The sequence below is a fragment of the Lynx rufus genome, unplaced genomic scaffold, assembly GCF_022079265.1.
Source record: "Lynx rufus isolate CCGP_SWC_20201006 ecotype Redwood Valley unplaced genomic scaffold, mLynRuf1.p SCAF_7, whole genome shotgun sequence".
In the NCBI taxonomy this organism is placed as follows: domain Eukaryota; kingdom Metazoa; phylum Chordata; class Mammalia; order Carnivora; family Felidae; genus Lynx; species Lynx rufus.
Window position 1 is genome coordinate 121807249 of NW_025814889.1, and position 19869 is coordinate 121827117.

General features: G+C 36.2%; 1 protein-coding gene across 2 annotated transcripts in view; it reads left to right on the plus strand.

The window, feature by feature from the left end:
- UTP20 (UTP20 small subunit processome component) overlaps nucleotides 1–19869 on the plus strand; it is a 109715-nt gene that overhangs the window by 66939 nt on the left and 22907 nt on the right. The window contains exons 30-43 of one of the 2 annotated variants that reach the window (XM_047065766.1): nucleotides 809–1026; nucleotides 1534–1678; nucleotides 2897–2984; nucleotides 4087–4230; nucleotides 4433–4483; nucleotides 4596–4748; nucleotides 6860–7015; nucleotides 7357–7497; nucleotides 8152–8289; nucleotides 12689–12828; nucleotides 13079–13161; nucleotides 15285–15601; nucleotides 17150–17289; nucleotides 17738–17894. In XM_047065766.1, the coding sequence (XP_046921722.1) occupies nucleotides 809–1026; nucleotides 1534–1678; nucleotides 2897–2984; nucleotides 4087–4230; nucleotides 4433–4483; nucleotides 4596–4748; nucleotides 6860–7015; nucleotides 7357–7497; nucleotides 8152–8289; nucleotides 12689–12828; nucleotides 13079–13161; nucleotides 15285–15601; nucleotides 17150–17289; nucleotides 17738–17894 (2071 nt within the window). The remainder of the gene's footprint in view (nucleotides 1–808; nucleotides 1027–1533; nucleotides 1679–2896; nucleotides 2985–4086; nucleotides 4231–4432; nucleotides 4484–4595; nucleotides 4749–6859; nucleotides 7016–7356; nucleotides 7498–8151; nucleotides 8290–12688; nucleotides 12829–13078; nucleotides 13162–15284; nucleotides 15602–17149; nucleotides 17290–17737; nucleotides 17895–19869) is intronic. The other variant, XM_047065767.1, reaches the window with a different exon arrangement.

Genomic DNA, 19869 nt, shown 5'->3' on the forward strand with positions numbered 1-19869 from the left:
TTCTTCAGTTTGTTAGTACTAAGTACATTAAAAGTGCTTGAGCTCTTCTTCCAATGATGATTAATTGGTAAAACCAAACTGCATATTTTTGGTTTTACCTTCCTGCTGATTGTTAGGACTACATCCCTGATGTAAAACAATTTCTGGTTTGCCATTGGCTGGAAAGCCTTTGTATTCTCTACCCTTGTTGGCGTGTTTCCTCTAGATGGGATGCTCTTATCCTTTGTGCGAGGTTTCATAATTGGGGATGGATTCATCCACCTCCACCCGAAAATGATCCTAATCTCTAAATGTTGCATATCCCGATATAGCAAATTCTTGTTTGGTCTGTACTCTTAATTTCCATGCTGTAGTATGTTGGTTTTTATGTTTTATAAACATTCACACTCTAGAAGGCTTTTAATTGAAAAATAGCTTGTCTTCATACATTTCTTGTAGAAAAGGCTTAGACTTTGGAGTTAGACTGTGGTTCAGATCTCAGCTCTACACCACTAAGCACAGTGGCTTTAGACAAGTCTCAGGGTTTTTTTGTTTGTTTGTTTTTGTTTTTTACCTGTAATGTGGGGACCGTGTTAGAGATGTTATGAGGATTAAACGAGAGATGTAGATAAATTGTCTAATGTAATGTTGGTGAGGTGTCTACCATTACCCATCATATGATAGATTTTAAAATAATTTCCCTTTTGAGTAATCTTACTAATGTTCCTTCACATATGTATTTAAACTCAATATGAAAATTCATATAGAACATGTTTTCATAAATAAACATTGAGAAATAAGATGACTATTTCAATGTTTCTCCTTGCAGGTATTTCCCTTTACTGGCTAAACAGAAACCTGGGCACCCTGAGTGTGATATCCTGACCAACGTCTTTGCAATTCTGTCAGCGAAGAATCTCTCTGAAGCCACAGCCTCTATTGTGATGGATATAGCTGATGACCTTCTTAACCTTCCAGATTTTGAACCCACAGAAACACTTTCGAGCTTGCCGGTGACTGGATGCGAATACACCGAAAGGACAGATGGTACGTGTGCTGTACAAAGCAAAGCTAGCATTTGTGCCCTCACAAAGGAAAAAGTCCATACAATTTGGCTCTTTTAATTACTTACATTATTAAAAGAGTTTCTTTTCTGTAGAAATTAATACCAACTTACATAAACTGAATTTTCTTTGCAGTCATAGCAATTCAGATTATTTATGCTCCAGAAAGCTCAACTGCCCACCAGGAAATTATCAAATGACTTCCACTGTCCTGTTTCTGAATTCTTCCTATCATATTGTACGAACAGTTCTTTTACTACTTCCCAAAATGGGTTAATTAGATAAAGCCTCAGGGGTCTCTTATATAAACTTAAATTTAGCTAATGATACAGCTATTATGACTAAGAAGAAAGTTATTTCATCTTTAAATTTGAAATTTATTAAATGCTTATGATAATTGAGTGGTTTCCTTGTCTGTCATTATGAAGATAGTGTACGATTATCCTTTAAGAGAATAATTTATTAAAATCAAAACATCACTTTTTTTCAGAGTCTATCACAATGGGAGGAAGATTAATTCTACCTCATGTACCTGCAATTCTCCAATATCTCAGCAAAACCACAATAAGTGCAGAAAAGGTGAAAAAGAAAAAGAACAGAGCACAAGTCAGTAAGGAACTTGGCATTCTGTCAAAGTAAGTGATATATATACGTCCTTAAAAGGTAACATTACTCTCCGTGGTTTTAATTTCTGCTAAATTATGTCCAGTTTTTCAGTTATTTAAATGTGATAATAAGCTGAAAAGGTTTTCAGTATTTTAAATGCTCTCCATTTTTAAGTTAATGTGGAACTCTTTTTCTTTTCTGCAATATTTATTAAAAAACTTTTATGTAAAGCATCTGCCTTCATTTTATTATAAGAAAACAGTCTTCAAAATTCTAAAGTAGAATAACAGATTTGCTTGTTTAGCCTTTGCATATTTTGTTCAACTAGAATTTTGAAAAAAAAGAATTTTGAGTTACATGAGATCACATACTTTTTTTTTTTTTTAGTTTAATTGATAAAAATAATTAACTTAAAAGAGCAGGCTGTGGTTGCTTTGTTTGTTTTCTAAGGATCAAGAAGATCTTGCAAGGATTTTTAAAGATTCTTTTTGTCGGTAGACCTAATAATATGTAATTGTGATTTCTTTAGCAAGGTTAGTAAACCAGAGCACAAAAAATGTTTCTGTTTTAAACTCTAAATTGTTCCAGGCCTTAGCTGTGAAGTTTATTTTTTCTGTTAACCTCAGCAACAGCAAAAAATGATATATTAGAGAATCGTTGAGGAACTTCTTTGAAATGTTTTATTTATACTGTTGTACTTCTAAGTTTTGCAGAATGGGAAACCACACAAAATACACTCATTGAATTTTATCACAGGCTGTGTGGTGGTGAAAAGGTGAAGAGAGATCAGGCACCAGAAAGACCCGGGTTTGAAAGCCCTGCTCTACCATTTCTTAGCAATGTGACACCAGTTTCTCTGAGTCTCCCATTTTCTTTGGGCAAAATGGAGCTAAAAATAATTCCTACATTGAAGGCTATTTTGGAATTAAAGTGAAAATTATACAGAAAGCCTTCTACAAGTCTTGGCACTTAGAATGTTATTTCTTTGTAAAATAAGAAATTACTGATTGTCAGATCATGATATCTACACAATCAGATGCTACAAGAGAAATAGAATAGTAGCAAGGTGCCTGAAGTTGGAGAGAAGTGAGCAGACACTGCTAAATAAGTCACCTGAACTTTTTATAGATGAACACATAAAAGCCACCTGTGTCTGTCACGTTTTTCTACAAAAAGTTGAGCTTCTTAGAGAAGTACTCTCAAATTGTTGATCTTCCTTATATATCCATTTTTTTCCCTACCTCTAGGATCAGCAAGTTCATGAAAGACAAAGAACAAAGTTCTCTGCTCATTACACTTCTCCTCCCTTTCCTCCACCGTGGCAATATTGCTCAGGTACAGATTCATAGGATTTTATTTTGTCTCTGAAGCAACACTTTATTATTAGATTTATTTGTGAGCAGTAATTTCCTTGGTTAGATTCTGTGATGTATTTGTGAAGAGACTTTATATAGAAATACAAAAATAAAAATAGAGGAGAAAAATTGGGATGGAAGTAGGAATGAGGGTGCACAAGAAGGTGGAAAACGCCATCATCAGTCATAACAGAAAAAGTGTTATTAATCCCTTCATTTTCCTTTCTTTAGCTTCTAATCCATTTCAAGGCTTTTTTTTTTTTTCCCCTGACTTTGACCAGTAATGAATCTGGAACCCAAAAAGTACATCGTATAATCTTTTTTTTTTTTTTTTAATTTTTTTTTTTTTTAGTGTTTATTTCTGAGACAGAGAGCATGAGTGGGGGAGGGGCAGAGAGAGAGGGAGAGAGAGAATCAGAAGCAGGCTCCAGTCTCTGAGCTGTCAACACAGAGCCCGACATGGGGCTTGAACTCACAAACCGTGATATCATGACCTGAGCCAAAGTTGGTCACTCAACCAACTGAGCCACTCAGGAGCCCCAGTATATCATATAATCTTAAATATAGATCACAGTTGCAGCACTGAATGAAAAGTCAGACTATAATAATATTAGGCATAGCTAAGAATTTTCTGATATGATTTTCAAACCTTAGTTCAATCCCAAGTTAAAGAGTCTTCCCATGCTCAAACTCAGGTATGAGGCCGAAGCCATTACACTGAACATCTCTTACCGCATAGTAATTCAGTGTGGAAAACCACAGATCCGTAGACAACCAGAAATGTGTATTTTTTTTTCAGCAAGCTCATTTTTCTTGGCTCTTTTTGTACTCAGTAGAGGAAATTCTGTCCCAAAGCCATATGTGTTTTCTATTAGAATTAAGGAAGAAACCGTTCATGGACATTGTTGTGGATTTTATGTTAAGTTAAAATGCTAAGAACTTTTAAAAGACTGTGAAATAACTTTTCCAATTACTACTTTTGCTTCTTATTCATAATTGTATGTTTTCTGGACTGAAATATATTAAAGCCAAGTTGATCAGTTTTATAAATTACTGAAATATGATTTCTCTTTCTTCTTAAGGATACAGAGGTTGATATTTTGGTGACAGTACAAAACCTTTTAAAACATTGTCTGGAGCCTACAAGCTTCCTCAAGCCTCTAGCAAAACTCTTCTCAGTTATTAAGAATAAATTGTCAAGACAGTTGCTTTGTACAGTTTTCCAGGTCTGTAATACTAATTTTTACCCCAAACCACCCACCCCTTTTTAAAAAGATAACTATGACATGTTATTACACATATTAACAGCTTTCTTGGTGCCAGTATGATGTTTCATATAAATTTGAGTGGAAGGAGGGAGTTAAAGGGAGGAGGGCAGGAAAATTAAGATTTTATTCAGTAATAACATACTTTTTTCATTCCATGTAGACTCTTTCTGATTTTGAGAGTGAATTAAAATACATTACTGATGTTGTCAAGGTAAGAGAGAAAGTCTTCTCTTTTGCTTCAAAAGTATTATCATTTTTGTTTATTTAAGGTTTATGTACTTTCACCTATGTTTTCAGCGTTTCAATGTTTTCATTTCTTGTAGCTTAACGCCTTTGATCAAAGACATCTTGATGATATCAACTTTGATGTTCGCTTCTCAGCATTCCAGACAATCGCCTCTTGTATTAAAGAGATGCAAACTGTGGATGTTAACTACTTAATTCTAGTCATGCATAATTGTTTCTATAATCTGGAGGTAGGTTTTTATAGCAAAAGTTTATGAATTGGTTTTCACTGTTTTGATAATACAACTGCATGACCAAATTCCTTAATTTGTGTTTTGAGCAGGACAAAGACTTTTGTGTAAAATTTCTTTTAGTTGCACAATATTTTGCAGTATGGTGAAGACCATATTGTTATTCTCATGATTTAAAAGATAAGTACTTTGAATAAAATAATATATGTGGAAACACTTTGAAAAATCCAAAAGCTGTGTATTGGAATAGGGAAATTCATAAAGACAGAAAGTAAATTAGTGGCTAGGTTACGAAGGGCTTCCAAGGGAGGGAGGAATGGGAACGGAGAGGGAGGACTTCAGATTGGCACAGGGTTTATTTTGAGAGTAATAAAAATGTTCTGAAGTTAGATAGTGGTGATGGTTGAAACAACCTTGTGAATATATTTGCAAAAAGACTTTATACTGAAAACCATTAAATTGTACACTTTAAAGTGTACAAAAGGGCGAATTTTAGAGGTGCCTGGGTGGCTCAGTCATTTAAGCATCTGACTTCGGCTCGGGTCATGATCTCACAGTCTGTGAGTTCAAGCCCCACCGTCGGGCTCTGTGCTGACGGCTTGGAGCCTGGAGCCTGCTTCAGATTCTGTGTCTCCCTCTCTCTCTGCCCCTCCCCCACTCATATTCTGTCTCTCAAAAATAAACATTAAAATAATTTTTTTTTTAAGGGTGAACTTTAGGGGTACCTGGGTGGCTCAGTTGGTTGAGCATCTGACTTCAGCTTAGGTCATGATCTCTCAGTTTGTGAGTTTGAGCCCCGCATCGTGCTCTGTATTAACAGCTCAGAGCCTGGAACCTGCTTTGGACTCTGTGTGTGTCTCTTTCTGTCCCTCCTCTGCTCACACTCTCTCTCTCTCTCAAAATAAATAGACATTTTTTTTAAAAAGTGAATTTTATAGTATTTCAATTATATCTCAGTTTTTTGAAGTTTTGTAACTACTGTCATTATTTGACAGTCTGCCCTCCTTTATTGATATAGAACTATAAAGGATTTGGACTATAATTAAGTGCCATGTTGCTGAATTGAATTAAAGCCCCAAAATGGGGAAAATGGAACCCTTGATTTGTAGTTGACCATGTAATCAGTAATATCTTTGTGGCATTTTATAGTTATTCATCAGGTATCAACAATTATGTAATATATGAAAAAGTAATCTCTCTGTTTGGAGATAATACTTCATATATTATGTCAAGTTCCAACACAAAGGATTCCAAATCACTGCTTGGTTGGCTGAGTTGGAAATAGTTTCTCCACATTCACTGCCTGCATTGCTCGAAGCAGGAACTGGAGCACAACTAACCAGGATTATACCAGCCAACTTTGTCATTCTCAGTGATCATGTGACACTGAATATTGAAAACTGCTTATTTTGCTTGTTTGGAGAATTAAAACAAATCAAAAACTCTATTTCATCATATTTTCCAAATGGGAGTGACACTTCTCAGTAAGCATGATTTTTTAAAGTTATATACTACAGGCACGCCTCATTTTATCATGCTTTGCAGATACTGTTTTTTACAAATTGAAGGTTTGTGGCAACTCTGCTTCAAACAAGTCTGTCAGCACAATTTTTCCAATAGCATTTGCTTACTTTGTGTCTTTGTGTCACATTTGCTAATTCTCACAATATTTCAGACTTTTTCATTATTATTATGTTTGTCATGGTGATCTGTGATCAGTGATTCTGACTCTCTGAAATACAGATCATGGTAAATATTTTTTAATGAAGGTATGTGCCTTGTTTTTTTAGACATAATGCTAGTGCACACTTAATAGACCATAGCATAGTGTAAACGTAACTTTTATATGCACTGGGAAACATTAATATTCATGTCACCTACTTTATTGTGATTTTCACTTTGCTGTGGTGGTCTGGAACCAGACTCACAGTATCTCTGAGGTATGCCTGCATGTTCCTCACAACCCTACATTTGGTTCTTCCTTATGATTTTTACATAGACGAGTGGCAACATTTTCACTGAGGGGTAAACTCTTTCATTGGGAAATAATATTCCATATTACAGATACTACATAGAATAATTTGGGGTTTTTTCTTTTTTCCTGTTTCCAGTTAGGAGACATGTCTTTAAGTGATAATGCCAGCATATGCCTGATGAGTATCATCAAGAAGGTAGCTGCCTTGAACGTCACAGAGAAAGAATACAGGGAAATCATTCATCGTTCACTCCTGGAGAAATTGAGGAAAGGATTGAAGAGCCAGACAGAGGTATTGGGGTTTGCGATTGTATTTTTGTCTTTTACATACTACTGTCTGTGAGTTTTGGTATTGGTTTTGTTTTTCCCTACTTATACTGTTGTTGAAAAGCAGTCAGTCTTATAAGTACATTTAATTAAAATACTTGATTGCATAAATACCAAACTTTTAACAGGAGAATGAGAATAGAAAGGAGAGCAATCACTTCTGATTTCAGTTTGTGTTTATAGTGGGAATATTTTACTTTAAAAAAAAGAAAAAAAAATTGTAATGGCTTTGTTGTGTGTTTCTTTGTATCCTCTAGAAAACAAATTCTTTAAAATTTTTTTTTCCCCTCAATTTGGCATTTGCAGAATATTCAACAGGATTATACCACAGTGCTTTCCTGTTTAATTCAAACTTTTCCAAATCAACCAGAATTTAAAGAGTTGGTACAGCTTACTGATTGCCATGATCCAGAAATGGACTTCTTTGAGAATATGAAACACATTCAGGTAGAAGACAGTTCTGTTCAGTTCTTTTTTTTCCCTGCCTACAAGTATTTCAAACTGTTCTGTCTCATTTAAAAAGATATATTTTAATTTTCCAAAAAGTTTTGAGCCTCTGATTTCTTGGTCTTCTTGATCGTCAATGAAATTAGCACAGGAAATGATCATTTTCCTGGGGTCTGTTTTCTTTCATGGTATCATAAACCACAATTACAGTGTCACCTTTCTCTGCCGTTTGCTAAGAAGTTTAACTGCTTTAGGATCCATTGTTAAACAAATGCTGTGGATTATATCTCTGGAAGCAAATCAAGGCATAGGTGTTGCTCATGTAACACATGGACTGCCCTTCACTCCTTTAATCTCTTCATGCAAAAGGAACATGATACTGGGGCACCTGGGTGACTCAGTCAGTTGAGCATCCAACTTGTGGTTTTGGCTCAGGTCATGATCTCACAGTTTCGTGGGTTTGAGCCCCACGTCAGGCTCAGTGCTGGCAGCATGAAGCCTGCCTAGGATTCTCTCTCTCTGCCCTGCCCCCACTTGCACTGTCTCTGTCTCTCTCAAATAAATAAATAAACTTCAAAAAGACATGATGCAGAAATGGAGCTGGTCATAGGTGAGTTCATTCAGTAACTAATTCTTATTTTATCTAACGCATAGATCCACAGAAGAGCAAGAGCCTTGAAGAAACTGGCAAAACAGCTAATGGAAGGCAAAGTTATGCTATCTTCTAAATCTCTCCAGAATTACATCATGCCTTATGCCATGACTCCAATTTTTGATGAGAAAATGCTCAAGGTAGGACATTAGATTTAGAAAACATTAAGCCTCAGGGCACCTGGGTGGCTCAGTCGGTTAGGCGTCATCCAACTTTGGTTCAGGTCATGGTCTCATGGTTTGTGACTTTGAAACCCGCATTGGGCTCTGTGCTGACAGCTCAGAGTCTGGATGGAGCCTGCTTCAGATTCTGTGTCTCCCTGTCTCTCTGCCCCTCCCCTGCTCTCTCTCTCTCTCTCAAAATAAACATTAAAAAAAAAAGAAAAGAAACCATTAAACCTCTACCCAATCTGTGACACACTTTTCCAAAATGCATATGGGGTTGGTGGCATCCATGTTGATGTTGTCACCATAATTAGAGGCTTAGAATAGTTCTGAAGCCCTTAGAATGGTACTTGGCACACAGTAAATGTTCTATAAATGGTAGGCATTATTTTTATTTTCATTATTATTAGCTCGCAAAGGCCAGCCACAAAATATTTCCCCTCTTAGAAATGATCACATTACTAACATAGCATACTTTTATTTTTGTATCATAGGATTTAATTCTGATAAATACCCTTAATAATCAGTATTTTCCCAAATGTCTTACAAGAAATGAAGTCACACAATAGCTACCTTTTCTTTAACACTATACCAGCTACAGGAGCTATTTTAAGTACTTTACATAGTCTTACTTCATCCTCACCACAGCTCAGCCCTATGGGGGGGATTGTTGTCAGTATATTACAGGAAAGTAAACTCGGAATATGTGAGGTATTTATCTTTCTCAAAGACATACAGAATGAGAATCAGTATTTGAACTTAGGCCTGTCTTCACTGTTAGACTACACAGTACCAAAAAAACAGTGCCTGGCACATTGTAAGACCCTGGTAAATGATATTTATTGATCAGATTAATGAAAGAGTGAAATTTAAGTCCAATTTGAGGCGATATCAGGAGCTGTTGGTCGAACTTATTCTGTGTTGATCACATGGTCTTGTGCAAGTTTAGGTTTCCCCTATTGTTTCAAAATTTTTTTAAAGAATTACCTACATAGGGGCGCCTGGGTGGCTCAGTTGGTTAAGCATCTGACTTCAGCTCAGGTCATGATCTCATGGTTTGTGGGTTTGAGCCCCACATCAGGCTCTGTTCTGATGGCTCAGAGCCTGAAGCCTGCTTCAGATTCTGTGTCTCCCCCTCTCTCTCTGTCCCTCCCCCCGACCATTCAAAGATGAATAAACATTAAAAAAAAAGAAAAGAAAAGAATTACGTACGTAAATAAAAGAATACTCCCCCCTAAATTCTGGCTTGAAGAGCCAGTAAGCACAACCAATTTATAGTTTGATGGCAGTAAAATAGGAAAGAGGTGTAGATGAAAAAAATAAATTATATTTAGTTTGGGTTGATGTTAACATATCTCTTTAAACGTTTATTTATGTTAAGGGAGAGACTGCTCATGAGTGGGGGAGGGGCAGAGAGAGAGGGAGAGACAGTTTCCACAGTGTTACTGCAGAGCCGGATGGGGGGTTTAGTCCCATGAACCATGAGCTCATGACCTGAGCTGAAATCAAGAGTCAGATGCTTAACCAGCTGAGCCACCCAGGCACCGCAATATGGTATATCTTTTTAGTGTTCTATTTTTTTTTTTTAAACATATTTGTGATTTTGTATTTACAGTTGGTTTCTGGTAGATAACATATAACTGGGTCTTGGCAGTTTTATCAAACCTGACAATCTCTGCCTTTTAATAGGTTTTAGACAGGGGCATCTAGATGGTGCAGTTAAGCATCCGACTCTTGATTTTTGTCTCTGGTTTGATTTTTGTCTCCAGTTGATTTTTGTCTCACCACTGTGAGATCAAGCTCTGCATCAGGCTCCACACTGACAGTATGAAGCCTACTTGGGGTTCTCTCTCTCTTCTTCCTCTACCCCTCCCCTGTTCATGCTTTCTCTCAAAAAAAAAAATCGTTTTTTAGACCATTTACATTTAATATGATTATTAATACGGTTGGATTTATATCTTTGATGTTATTTATATTCCATTTGTCCCTCTCTTTTTTCCCTTGTATTGGATTAATTGGATTTTTTAAGCGATTTTATCTCTGTTGGCTTATTAGTTATCATTGAGCTCTTTTGATAGGTTTTACCTCTACATTAGTTCTGGTGTCCTTTTTTTTTTTCAGTTTATGTATTTTGATAGAGAAATAGAGTGCATGTGTCCAAGAGCATGCACAACTAGGGGAGGAGCAGAGAAAGAGGGAGAGAGAGAATCCCAAGCAGGCTCTGTGCAGTCATCATGGAGCCTGACTCAGGCAGGGCTCAATCCCATGAACCATGAGATCATGACCTGAGCTGAAACCAAGAGTCAGACACGCAACTGACTGAGCCACCCAGGTGCCCCTACCTATACATTAGTTTTAAACATATATTGTTATTTTTGCCTTAAACAGTCAATTATCTTTTAAAGTGATCTTTCAAAATAAGGAAGGATCTTTTATATTTCCTTACATATTTATAATTTCTGGTTACTTCCAATTACTTATAATATTCCAGTTATTCCTTTGGGTAGATCCAGATATACTGCTATATCATTTTATTCCTGACAGGAAGACCACCTTTAAAGTTTTTATAGTAAAGGTCTACTGGTGATGAATTCTTTCAGTTTTTATGTCTTTTCTCATCTTTGCTTTTGAAAGATGATGTTTCTGGAAGTTGTGGAATTCTAGATTGACAGGGCTTTTTTTCTTTCTATTCTTTAAAGATAATTGCTCTATTGTCTTCTGATTTATATCATTTCCAACAAGAAGTCATTCTTATCTTTCTTCCTCTGAGTGTAATATATCTATTTTTAGGGGCTGCCTTGAAAATCTTCTCTATATCACTGGTTTTAAGCTAGTTGATTATGCTGTGCCTTAGTGTAGTTTCCTTCATATTTCTTGTGCTTGGGGTTTGTTGAGCTTTTTGGATCTACTGATTTGTAGTGTTCTTCAAACTTGGAATTTTTTGCCATTATTTCTTCAAAGATACTTTTGGGTCCCCTTCTTGCCTTTGGAGACTCCAGTGTATATTAGGCCACTCAGAATTGGCCCAAACTCACTGAAGCTCTTTTTTTTTTTTTTTTTTTTTTTTTTTCATTAGTTTCCCCCCCTCCACCCAGGGTTTCATCTTGTTTCATTTTTGTTTCAAATTTGTATCGCTGTGTCTTCAAATTCACTAATCTTTTCTTCTTCAGAGTCTGATCTGATTTGAATCCTATCCAGTGTGTCTTTCCTTCCAGAACTGTCTTTTCTATTTCTGAATTTTTGGCTTGGGCCTTATAATTTTATATCTTACCTCTCCTTAACATGCTTCTGCTTTCCTTTCCCTTCTTGATCTTATGGAATGTAATTTCATCAATTGTCTTTCTTTGTCTACTTAAGTCTATTATCTGTGTCACTTTGGGGTCTGTTTCTACTGGTTGATTTTTCTTGTCATGAGAGGTATTTTCTGCAGCTTTCTTCTCTGTGTAGCTCTCTCCTCTCTATGCTTTGCCCTTTGGACTCTGGCTGCCACAGCCTTCTCTCTGCCTTCTTACCTCAGGGAGACCACTGGGCCCTTTTTGGGTTTCTCCTGTGCTATGACCTGACAGTTCTCTTCACACAGTGAAATTAGGATAATTATAAGACACATTTCATTTGTTGCCTTTCTCTCAGCTAGCACTGTACTGCACTGTTCAATGTCCAAAGTCTGAAAACTGCTATTTCATATATTTTTGTCTATTTTTCTAGTTTAAGGTAATCAGGGTAAAACCAGTCCCTGTTCTTTATGGTGGCGTGAAAGAAATGTCTCCAAGGCATCTGTACTGTTGAATGCTGAGCTGTACATTAAAGTTAACTTTAGTGTTTAACTTTACACACTGAATTTACTTCATTCACTGTCTATAGGCTTTAACCCATCAGGGAGGTCTGAGTGGAAAAAAGTACAAAGTATGAACTGATTAATATCCTTTAATTAAAGATGGTGTCATTTCTTTAATTGACAGTGTCTTTTCCTAGAGCTGTTAGGGGGAGTGGGATATAGTTTAGGCATTCTTTCCCTTCTATAATTGCTAATCACCTACTGTCTAAGCTTTTTATTTATTTATTTATTTATTTTAATTTTTTTTTAATGTTTATTTACTTTTGAGACAGAAAGAGACAGAGCATGAATGGGGGAGGGTCAGAGAGAGAGAGGGAGACACAGAATCTGAAATAGGCTCCAGGCTCTGAGCTGTCAGCACAGAACCCAACGCGGGGCTCGAACTCATGAACCGTGAGATCATGACCTGAGCCGAAGTCAGATGCTTAACCGACTGAGCCACCCAGGCGCCCCTGTCTAAGCTTTTTAGTGTACGAAGTTAGCTCTTTATTTTATTAGCAAATACTTATTCTATGTTGATGCTCTTGATTTGTTTTACAGCATGAAAATATAACCATTGCTGCCACAGAAGTTATTGGAGCTATTTGCAAACAGCTCTCTTGGTCAGCATATATATATTACTTGAAACATTTCATTCATGTCTTACAGACAGGACAGATCAATCAAAAGTTGGGTGTCAGGTATGTATGGTCAAGCTTATTTTTGCTTTGTTTTTAAAATGTAAATTTTGGATTATTTCCTGAAGTGGTCTCTCTAATCTTAGTTTGCTTTTACCTTGTATTAATGAGGTTATGCTAATATTTGTTGAATTCAAAAATACCTAAAACTGGTAAAAATAATTTTACTGTTGATAAGTCTTTAAATCCTTCACTTTAATCATCAAATGATGTTATGAATCAGACATTTGTGTGTACATTCTTTTTTCAACAGTTTGCTAGTAATAGTGTTAGAAGCATTCCACTTCGACCACAAAACTCTTGAAGAACAAATGAGAAAAATTCAGAATGAAGAAAGTAAGTTTTTAAAACTTTCTTAAACTAGATTTCCACTCTATTCTTGGATAATTGATGTTAATGAATTAAAGATGGCAAAATTCAACTTATCACCTTTTTCTACTTAGAGCAGTGACCAGTGAATGAGTCAGGAGGAAGTTAAAGCAAATGGTTTGAGTATTTGTGTAAAATCTTTTTTTTAACAATAGAGAAGGCCAGTCTAAATTATATGGGTAAAAAAAAAATCTGAGCTTAAATTATTTATATAGAAATCCAATTTTACCACCTGCATGTATGGAAAGGACAGTAAGCAATGAATGCAAAGATAGTATAAGAAAAGAATTAAAAATTAGAGCAACAATTAATAAGACAAAGTAGATACAATAAGAAAGGATCATCAAAGCTAAAAATAGGTATATGAAAAGATTGTAAATTGGCAAACCTCTGTCAAGATTGATCAGTAAAAATAGAAGGCATAGGCATAATAAACATTAAGAATTTTTAAAGGTCCCAATCAAATTAAAAAGGTAAAATAATATTATGATCTTTGAACTTAAAAATTTGAATACTTGAGTGAGATATACAAACTCTTAGAAAAATAAAATACAAAAGCTGGCTTTAAAAGAAATAGAAAATCTGGGTATATCTCTAACTACTAAAAAATTGACTCTGTAGTTACAAACCTTCTCCTGATGAAAATACCAGGTTCACGTTGCTTTATAGGCTAGTTATACAAATATTGAAGGAATGGGTAATTTCAACCTTACATCAGCTATTTCAGATGATTAATAAAAAGGAAGCTTCCACTAACTCATGAAGTTGGTATAATTGGTTAATGGAATTTAACATTAGCATGCAAAAAACATGTGGTCCTCTAAAGAGGCACAAGGGAAACATTTGGTTAGATTTAGTATTTAGTCATGATATCAAATAAGGAACAAATAGAAATTTTCTTAACCTGTTAGAGGATGAACACTTAAATAGGCCAATAGGCTGTTTTTGCTAAAAGACATTGAAATATTTTGGCACTTAGTTTGCACTACTTCAGCATTCCTTCCTACTCAAGAATTTCTAATTCTTTGATTCACAGTAAAATCATTACAGAGCCACACTAATAAATAGCAAAGACTGGCTTGAATTTGTAGGAACCTTTTGTGTTTTAAACCATTAATTAAAACCGTTAATGGTTTAAACCATTGATCAAACTAAAGTCTCTCAACGGTTTATCTTCAGGCAGTTGAATCTGCATTTTGCAATTTTGCATCAATAAAAACATTAAAAATTAAAATAATCTGCTTAACTGTCTATTTTCTTAGATATGACTAAAGTTTAAAACATTTATTGAGTACTATGAGCTGGGCCTTTCGAGACATTATCTCCTTTGTTCTCATAAAAACCTTACAAGAACCTTAGTTGTTAGTTACACCATTATTTTTTGATATGAGAAATTACAGTTCAGAAATGTAAAGTAACTTTCCCAAAGCTACACAGCCAGGAAATAAAATAAAGACTAATGGCTACCATTTTTTTGAAAGTCTGTGACGTATCAGAAATGTATATTTGGGTGATTATAGACTTTATCTCATTGAATCGTGACAACAGCCTTGCAAGTGGTGCCATCTCCATCTTACTGATAAAGAATACAAAGCCCACCAGGCTTAGGTTAACTCACTTTGGTCATATGGCTTGTTAGCAGATCCATGCCTGGACTTGCCCCAGTACAACACTGCCTAATTTTCTTTAATGAACTGAGCCCTATAGTAAGGGACATTTCTGCATGAGAACTGTTGGCTGCATTATAGTTTTCATGCTCATGAGTATAGGTTTTTGTTTTTGGAAACCTCCAACCACAATACTTTGGAAGCTTTCTTTTGGTTAAGACCCTCCTCCCCACCTAGTCTCCAAGTGTATTCCCAACATAGCCTGCACTTGCTCTCCCACACTCATAACTGTCCGTTTACTTGTCTCTGTTCCACATTAGACTTCAAACTGTAAGACAGCAAAAAATCATAACCCTCTCACATAGTTCTGTTTCCTTTAGTACTTTATCTTACCTATCTGTAGTTGGAGACTAGATCGTTTTTATTGGATGTTGGTGGGAAAGACTTGTAACACAACTGTGTTGTTTCCTTATTTGATTTAAGGTGACTTTTGTTGTTTACTAAACATAGACACAGTAGAAGTGATTGAGTTGCCAGAGCATGAAACCATGGAATTAGAGCATATGGATGAGGAAGAGAAGGAAAACAAATGTAAGACTTTGTCAGACAACAACAAAGAACCGGGAAACCCCGATCCAGCTGAATGTCAAGGGGCATCAGCTAAAGAACCTGAGTGTGTCACTGGGTCCATCTCTTTCCTTCCTCGGAATAAGGAAGAATTGGAGAGAACAATTAAAAATATCCAAGGAACCATAACTGGGGATATCCTACCCAGGCTACATAAATGCCTGGCCTCTACGGTAATCATTCTGGTTGGGGCCCAACAGAATGGGGCCCATTCTGTCTGTGTAAACCCAAGTGTTTGTGGCACTCTGTCAGCCTGAGGCTCCTGACTATTATTGATTGACTTCAGCTTTTGGGTTTTCTTTCATCTCAACATTTCAGAATTCACCTCCCTTGTTTTGTCTCATCATCTTTAGGTTCATATTCTGCTGCAGCAAAGCAGCAATTTTTCTTCATTATGATTTTCATCTGGTAGATATCTCCAAAGCAGATAATTAGATAATTCTCATTTCAAAAAAAAAAAAAGAGTTTTAAAAAATTAGAATATGTTTCCCTTTTCTACTTCTTGGCCACTTCTCTGCTGTTCAGAATTCATCTTCTTCCTGGGTAATAGGAATAACATTTAGCAGTGGATTCTCAGGAAGTCAGAGCCTTTCTTTCTCAGGGTAAAACAGGGGTTGGCAAACTGTAGTCCATGGGCTGGATCTATCCTGCAGCCTGTTGTAAGTAAAGTTTTTTTGGAACACAGTTACATTTATCGATTTGCATATTGTCTAATTCTGCTTTTGTGTTACCACAGCAGAGTTGAGTAGCTTCAACAGAGATCTTAAGCCAAAAATACTATCTGGCCCTCTACAGAAGTTTGCCAGCCCCTGGTGTAAAATATTGACTTGGTCATTTTGTATATTTGTAAATATAACTTCTTACTTGAGGCACTATATTTCTTATGTACAAACACTGTCACTCAAACTCTTGAAAATCCCGATTGATACAAATTTTTTATGATTTTTAGATATTTCACAGCAATCTTAATCCACATCAGTGAAAACTTGACTATTTTTTTCTGATTGTTCCTTTGGGAAAAAACATTCTCTCTTTTTATTTTTTTAATATACTTTATTGTCAACTTAACTAACATACAGTGTATATAGTATGCTCTTGGCTTTGGGAGTAGATTCCTGTGATTCATCACTTACATAAACACCCAGTGCTCATCCCAACAGGTGCCCTCCTTAATGTCCATCACCCATTTTCCCCTCTCCCCTGCCGCCCCATCAATCATCAGTTTGTTCTATTTAAGAGTCTCTTATGTTTGCCTCCTCTCTGCTTGAAACTATTTTTTCCCCTTCCCTTCCCCCATGGTCATCTGTTAAGTTTCTCAAATTCCACATATGAGTGAAAACATATGAAATCTGTCCTTCTCTGACTGACTTACTTCACTTTGCATAATACCCTCCAGTTCCATCCACATTGTTGCAAATGGCAAGATTTCATTCTTTCTCATTGCCAAGTAGTATTCCATTGTATATATAAACCACGTCTTCTTTATCCATTCGTCAGTTGATGGATATTTGGGCTCTTCTTTGGAAAAAACATTATTATTCCTATTATTTTTATAATTCTTTGAGAGTTATTCTCAAATTGCATAATTTAGTTTGTTTTTTAAGACCGTAAACTTAGAAGTGTCATATCAAAGAGCTTATCGTTCAAATGCAAGATTTCAGTGTTGGTAGGTCCCCGATCCATTTATTTTTGTTTTAGTTTAACCTAAATTTTTCTTACAGACTAAAAGGGAAGAAGAACACAAGCTCATAAAATCCAAGGTTGTGAATGATGAGGAAGTAGTTCGAGTTCCTTTAGCTTTCGCCATGGTTAAACTAATGCAGTCCCTTCCACAAGAAGTTATGGAAGCTAACCTGCCGAGGTATATTGTATGACAAATTAGAAATGTTCAGTGAAACTCACAACTTGGTTCTTTCTTCCTGACTCTTGAGTCTCTTTTTGTGAGGAAGAGACGTATTGTCACAATTTGCTGTGATTTAGAATCCTAATTGGGGGGCACCTGGGTGGCTCAGTTGGTTAAGCTCAGGTCATGATCTCACAGTTCATGAGTTTGGGCCCCACATCCAGCTCTTTGCTGACAGCTGGGAGCCTGGAGCCTGCTTTGGATTCTGTGTCTCCTCTCTCTCTGCCCCTCCCCTGCTCACACTCTATGTCTCTGTCTCTCAAAAATAAATTGGCCTTAAAAATAATTTTTTTTTAGAATCCTAATTGGGAAATTTGGGTAATGAATAATTAAGAGTCCAGAGGATGTCTGTATTTTTATTTGCTTCTGGTTTTTGATTAGTCCTTTTCAATTTTTCATTTTCTAGTATTTTGCTGAAAGTGTGTGCCCTCCTCAAGAACAGAGCACAGGAAATCAGAGACATTGCACGCAGCACTCTAGCAAAAATAATAGAAGATCTGGGTGTGCACTACCTACAATATATTTTAAAAGAATTACAAAGTACCCTTGTCCGTGGATATCAGGTAAATTGCATTATGCGCCTTATATTCATTCAAGTTGGATTGAAGTTCAAATATTTGCAATTTGAACACTACAAGTGATGTTGCCTTCTGTCTGTATTCAGTAAAGTTGATCCACTGAGGTAGTAATCAAGAATATTCATAAGTTTCAGGGCTCAGTCAGTTAAGCATCCCACTTGATTTTGTCTCAGGTCATGATCTCAGGGTTCCTGAGTTCAAGCCCCATGCCAGACCCTGCACTGACATCACGGATCCTGCTTGGGATTCTCTCTCTCTCTCTCTCTCTCTCTCTCTCTCTCTCTCCCCCTGAAAAATAAACTTTTAAAAAAAGAATATTTACAAGTTTCTAATCAGCATTTTAAAAATCTATTTAAAAAAAACAAACAAAAACTCCCGTGTCTGATTTTTATAAAGATACTTATAGGCCAGGGTTATATAACCTATTTTTCTCAAATCATTTGATACCAAGTTTTGTATTTTGAGAGTTCTTAAAAATATTCTTATTGAATGCATATTGAATTTATTACCACAAATGTGAATAATAAAGAGCATAGGCATTTGTTTAAGGATTGAAACATACAAGTAATAAAAATAATAGGATCTCCAGGTGGAATAGAAAGCTCTTTGAGTGGTGACGTGGCTGGCTGGCTCCTTACTACTCCAAGTGTTCAGCAACACCTGGGAGCTTGTTAGACACGCACAATTTAGGGCCCTACACCTGACCTATACTGCCTGCATTTCAGTAAGATCCCTGAGTGATTTGAAGTTCAAGGAACACTGTTGCTTGTTGTTTTCAAGTACTCAGTCAAGACTCTGGGTAGTTAGCTTTACCTTCTGTGTCTAAATTTGCTCAAAGGTAAACTTCCTATTCTGTGGGTTCTAAATCTAACGCAGTAAAAATATCAGTATTTATTTTAATTGTCTCTCTTGGTATAGTTTTTTATTTTAATTTTTTTTAATGTTTCCTTTTTGAGAGAGAGACAGAACGCAAGCAGGGGAGGGGCAGAGAGAGAGGGAGACATGGAATCTGAAGCAAGCTCCAGGCTCTAAGCTGACAGCAAAGAGCCTGACACAGGGGACGAACCCACCAACCCTGAGATCATGGCCTGAGACGAAGTCGGACGCTTAACCGACTGAGCCACGCAGATGCCCCTCCTGGTGTAGTTTTTTAATGGTTGCTCTAGGAATTACCATATACATCCTTACTTTTAACAATCTACTTGGAAACAATATTTTACATCTTCAAGTGGAATGTGGAAACCTTACCACCATATATGGATCCCTTCACCCTTCTTTTGTTTTATAGTTGTTTGTATATTACATCTCTATATATTAAAAACTTTATTGGGCAATGTTAGAGTTTTTGCTTGTAATTGTCAAACATATCTTAACTCAAGAGGAGAAGAATAGTCTATTAGTTTGCCCAGATATTTATCATTTCTACTTCTCTTCTTTCATTTCTGAATTTCCAAGTTTCTTTCTGGTATCATTTCCCTTCAGTCTAAAGAATTTCCATCAGCAGTCTTGTAGAGCACATGTGGTGGCAGCAAATGCTGTTAGTTTTCTGTCATCTCTGAATATCTTTTCACCTTATTCCGGAAGGATACTGTCATTGGATATCTGATTCTACATTGACAGTACTTTTCTTTCAGCTTCTTAAAAATGTTGTATCACTTCCTTCTGGTCTTTTGGATGAAAAATCCAGTTATTCAAAACAGTTTTCTCCTCTAAGTCATGCATCGTTTTCTCTGGCTGCTTTAAGAACTTTTTCTTGGCCTTTATTTTTTAGTAGTTTGACTGTAATGTGTCTAAGTTGGGTTTTTAACCCAACTGATCACCAGTAGATACATATGAAATTATGCCTTTAAAGTTCATTCTGGGGGGCGCGTGGGTGGCTCAGTTGGTCAACTGTCCGACTTCAGCTCCGGTCATGATCTCGAGGTTCATGAGTTCGAGCCCCACGTCGGGCTCTGTGCTG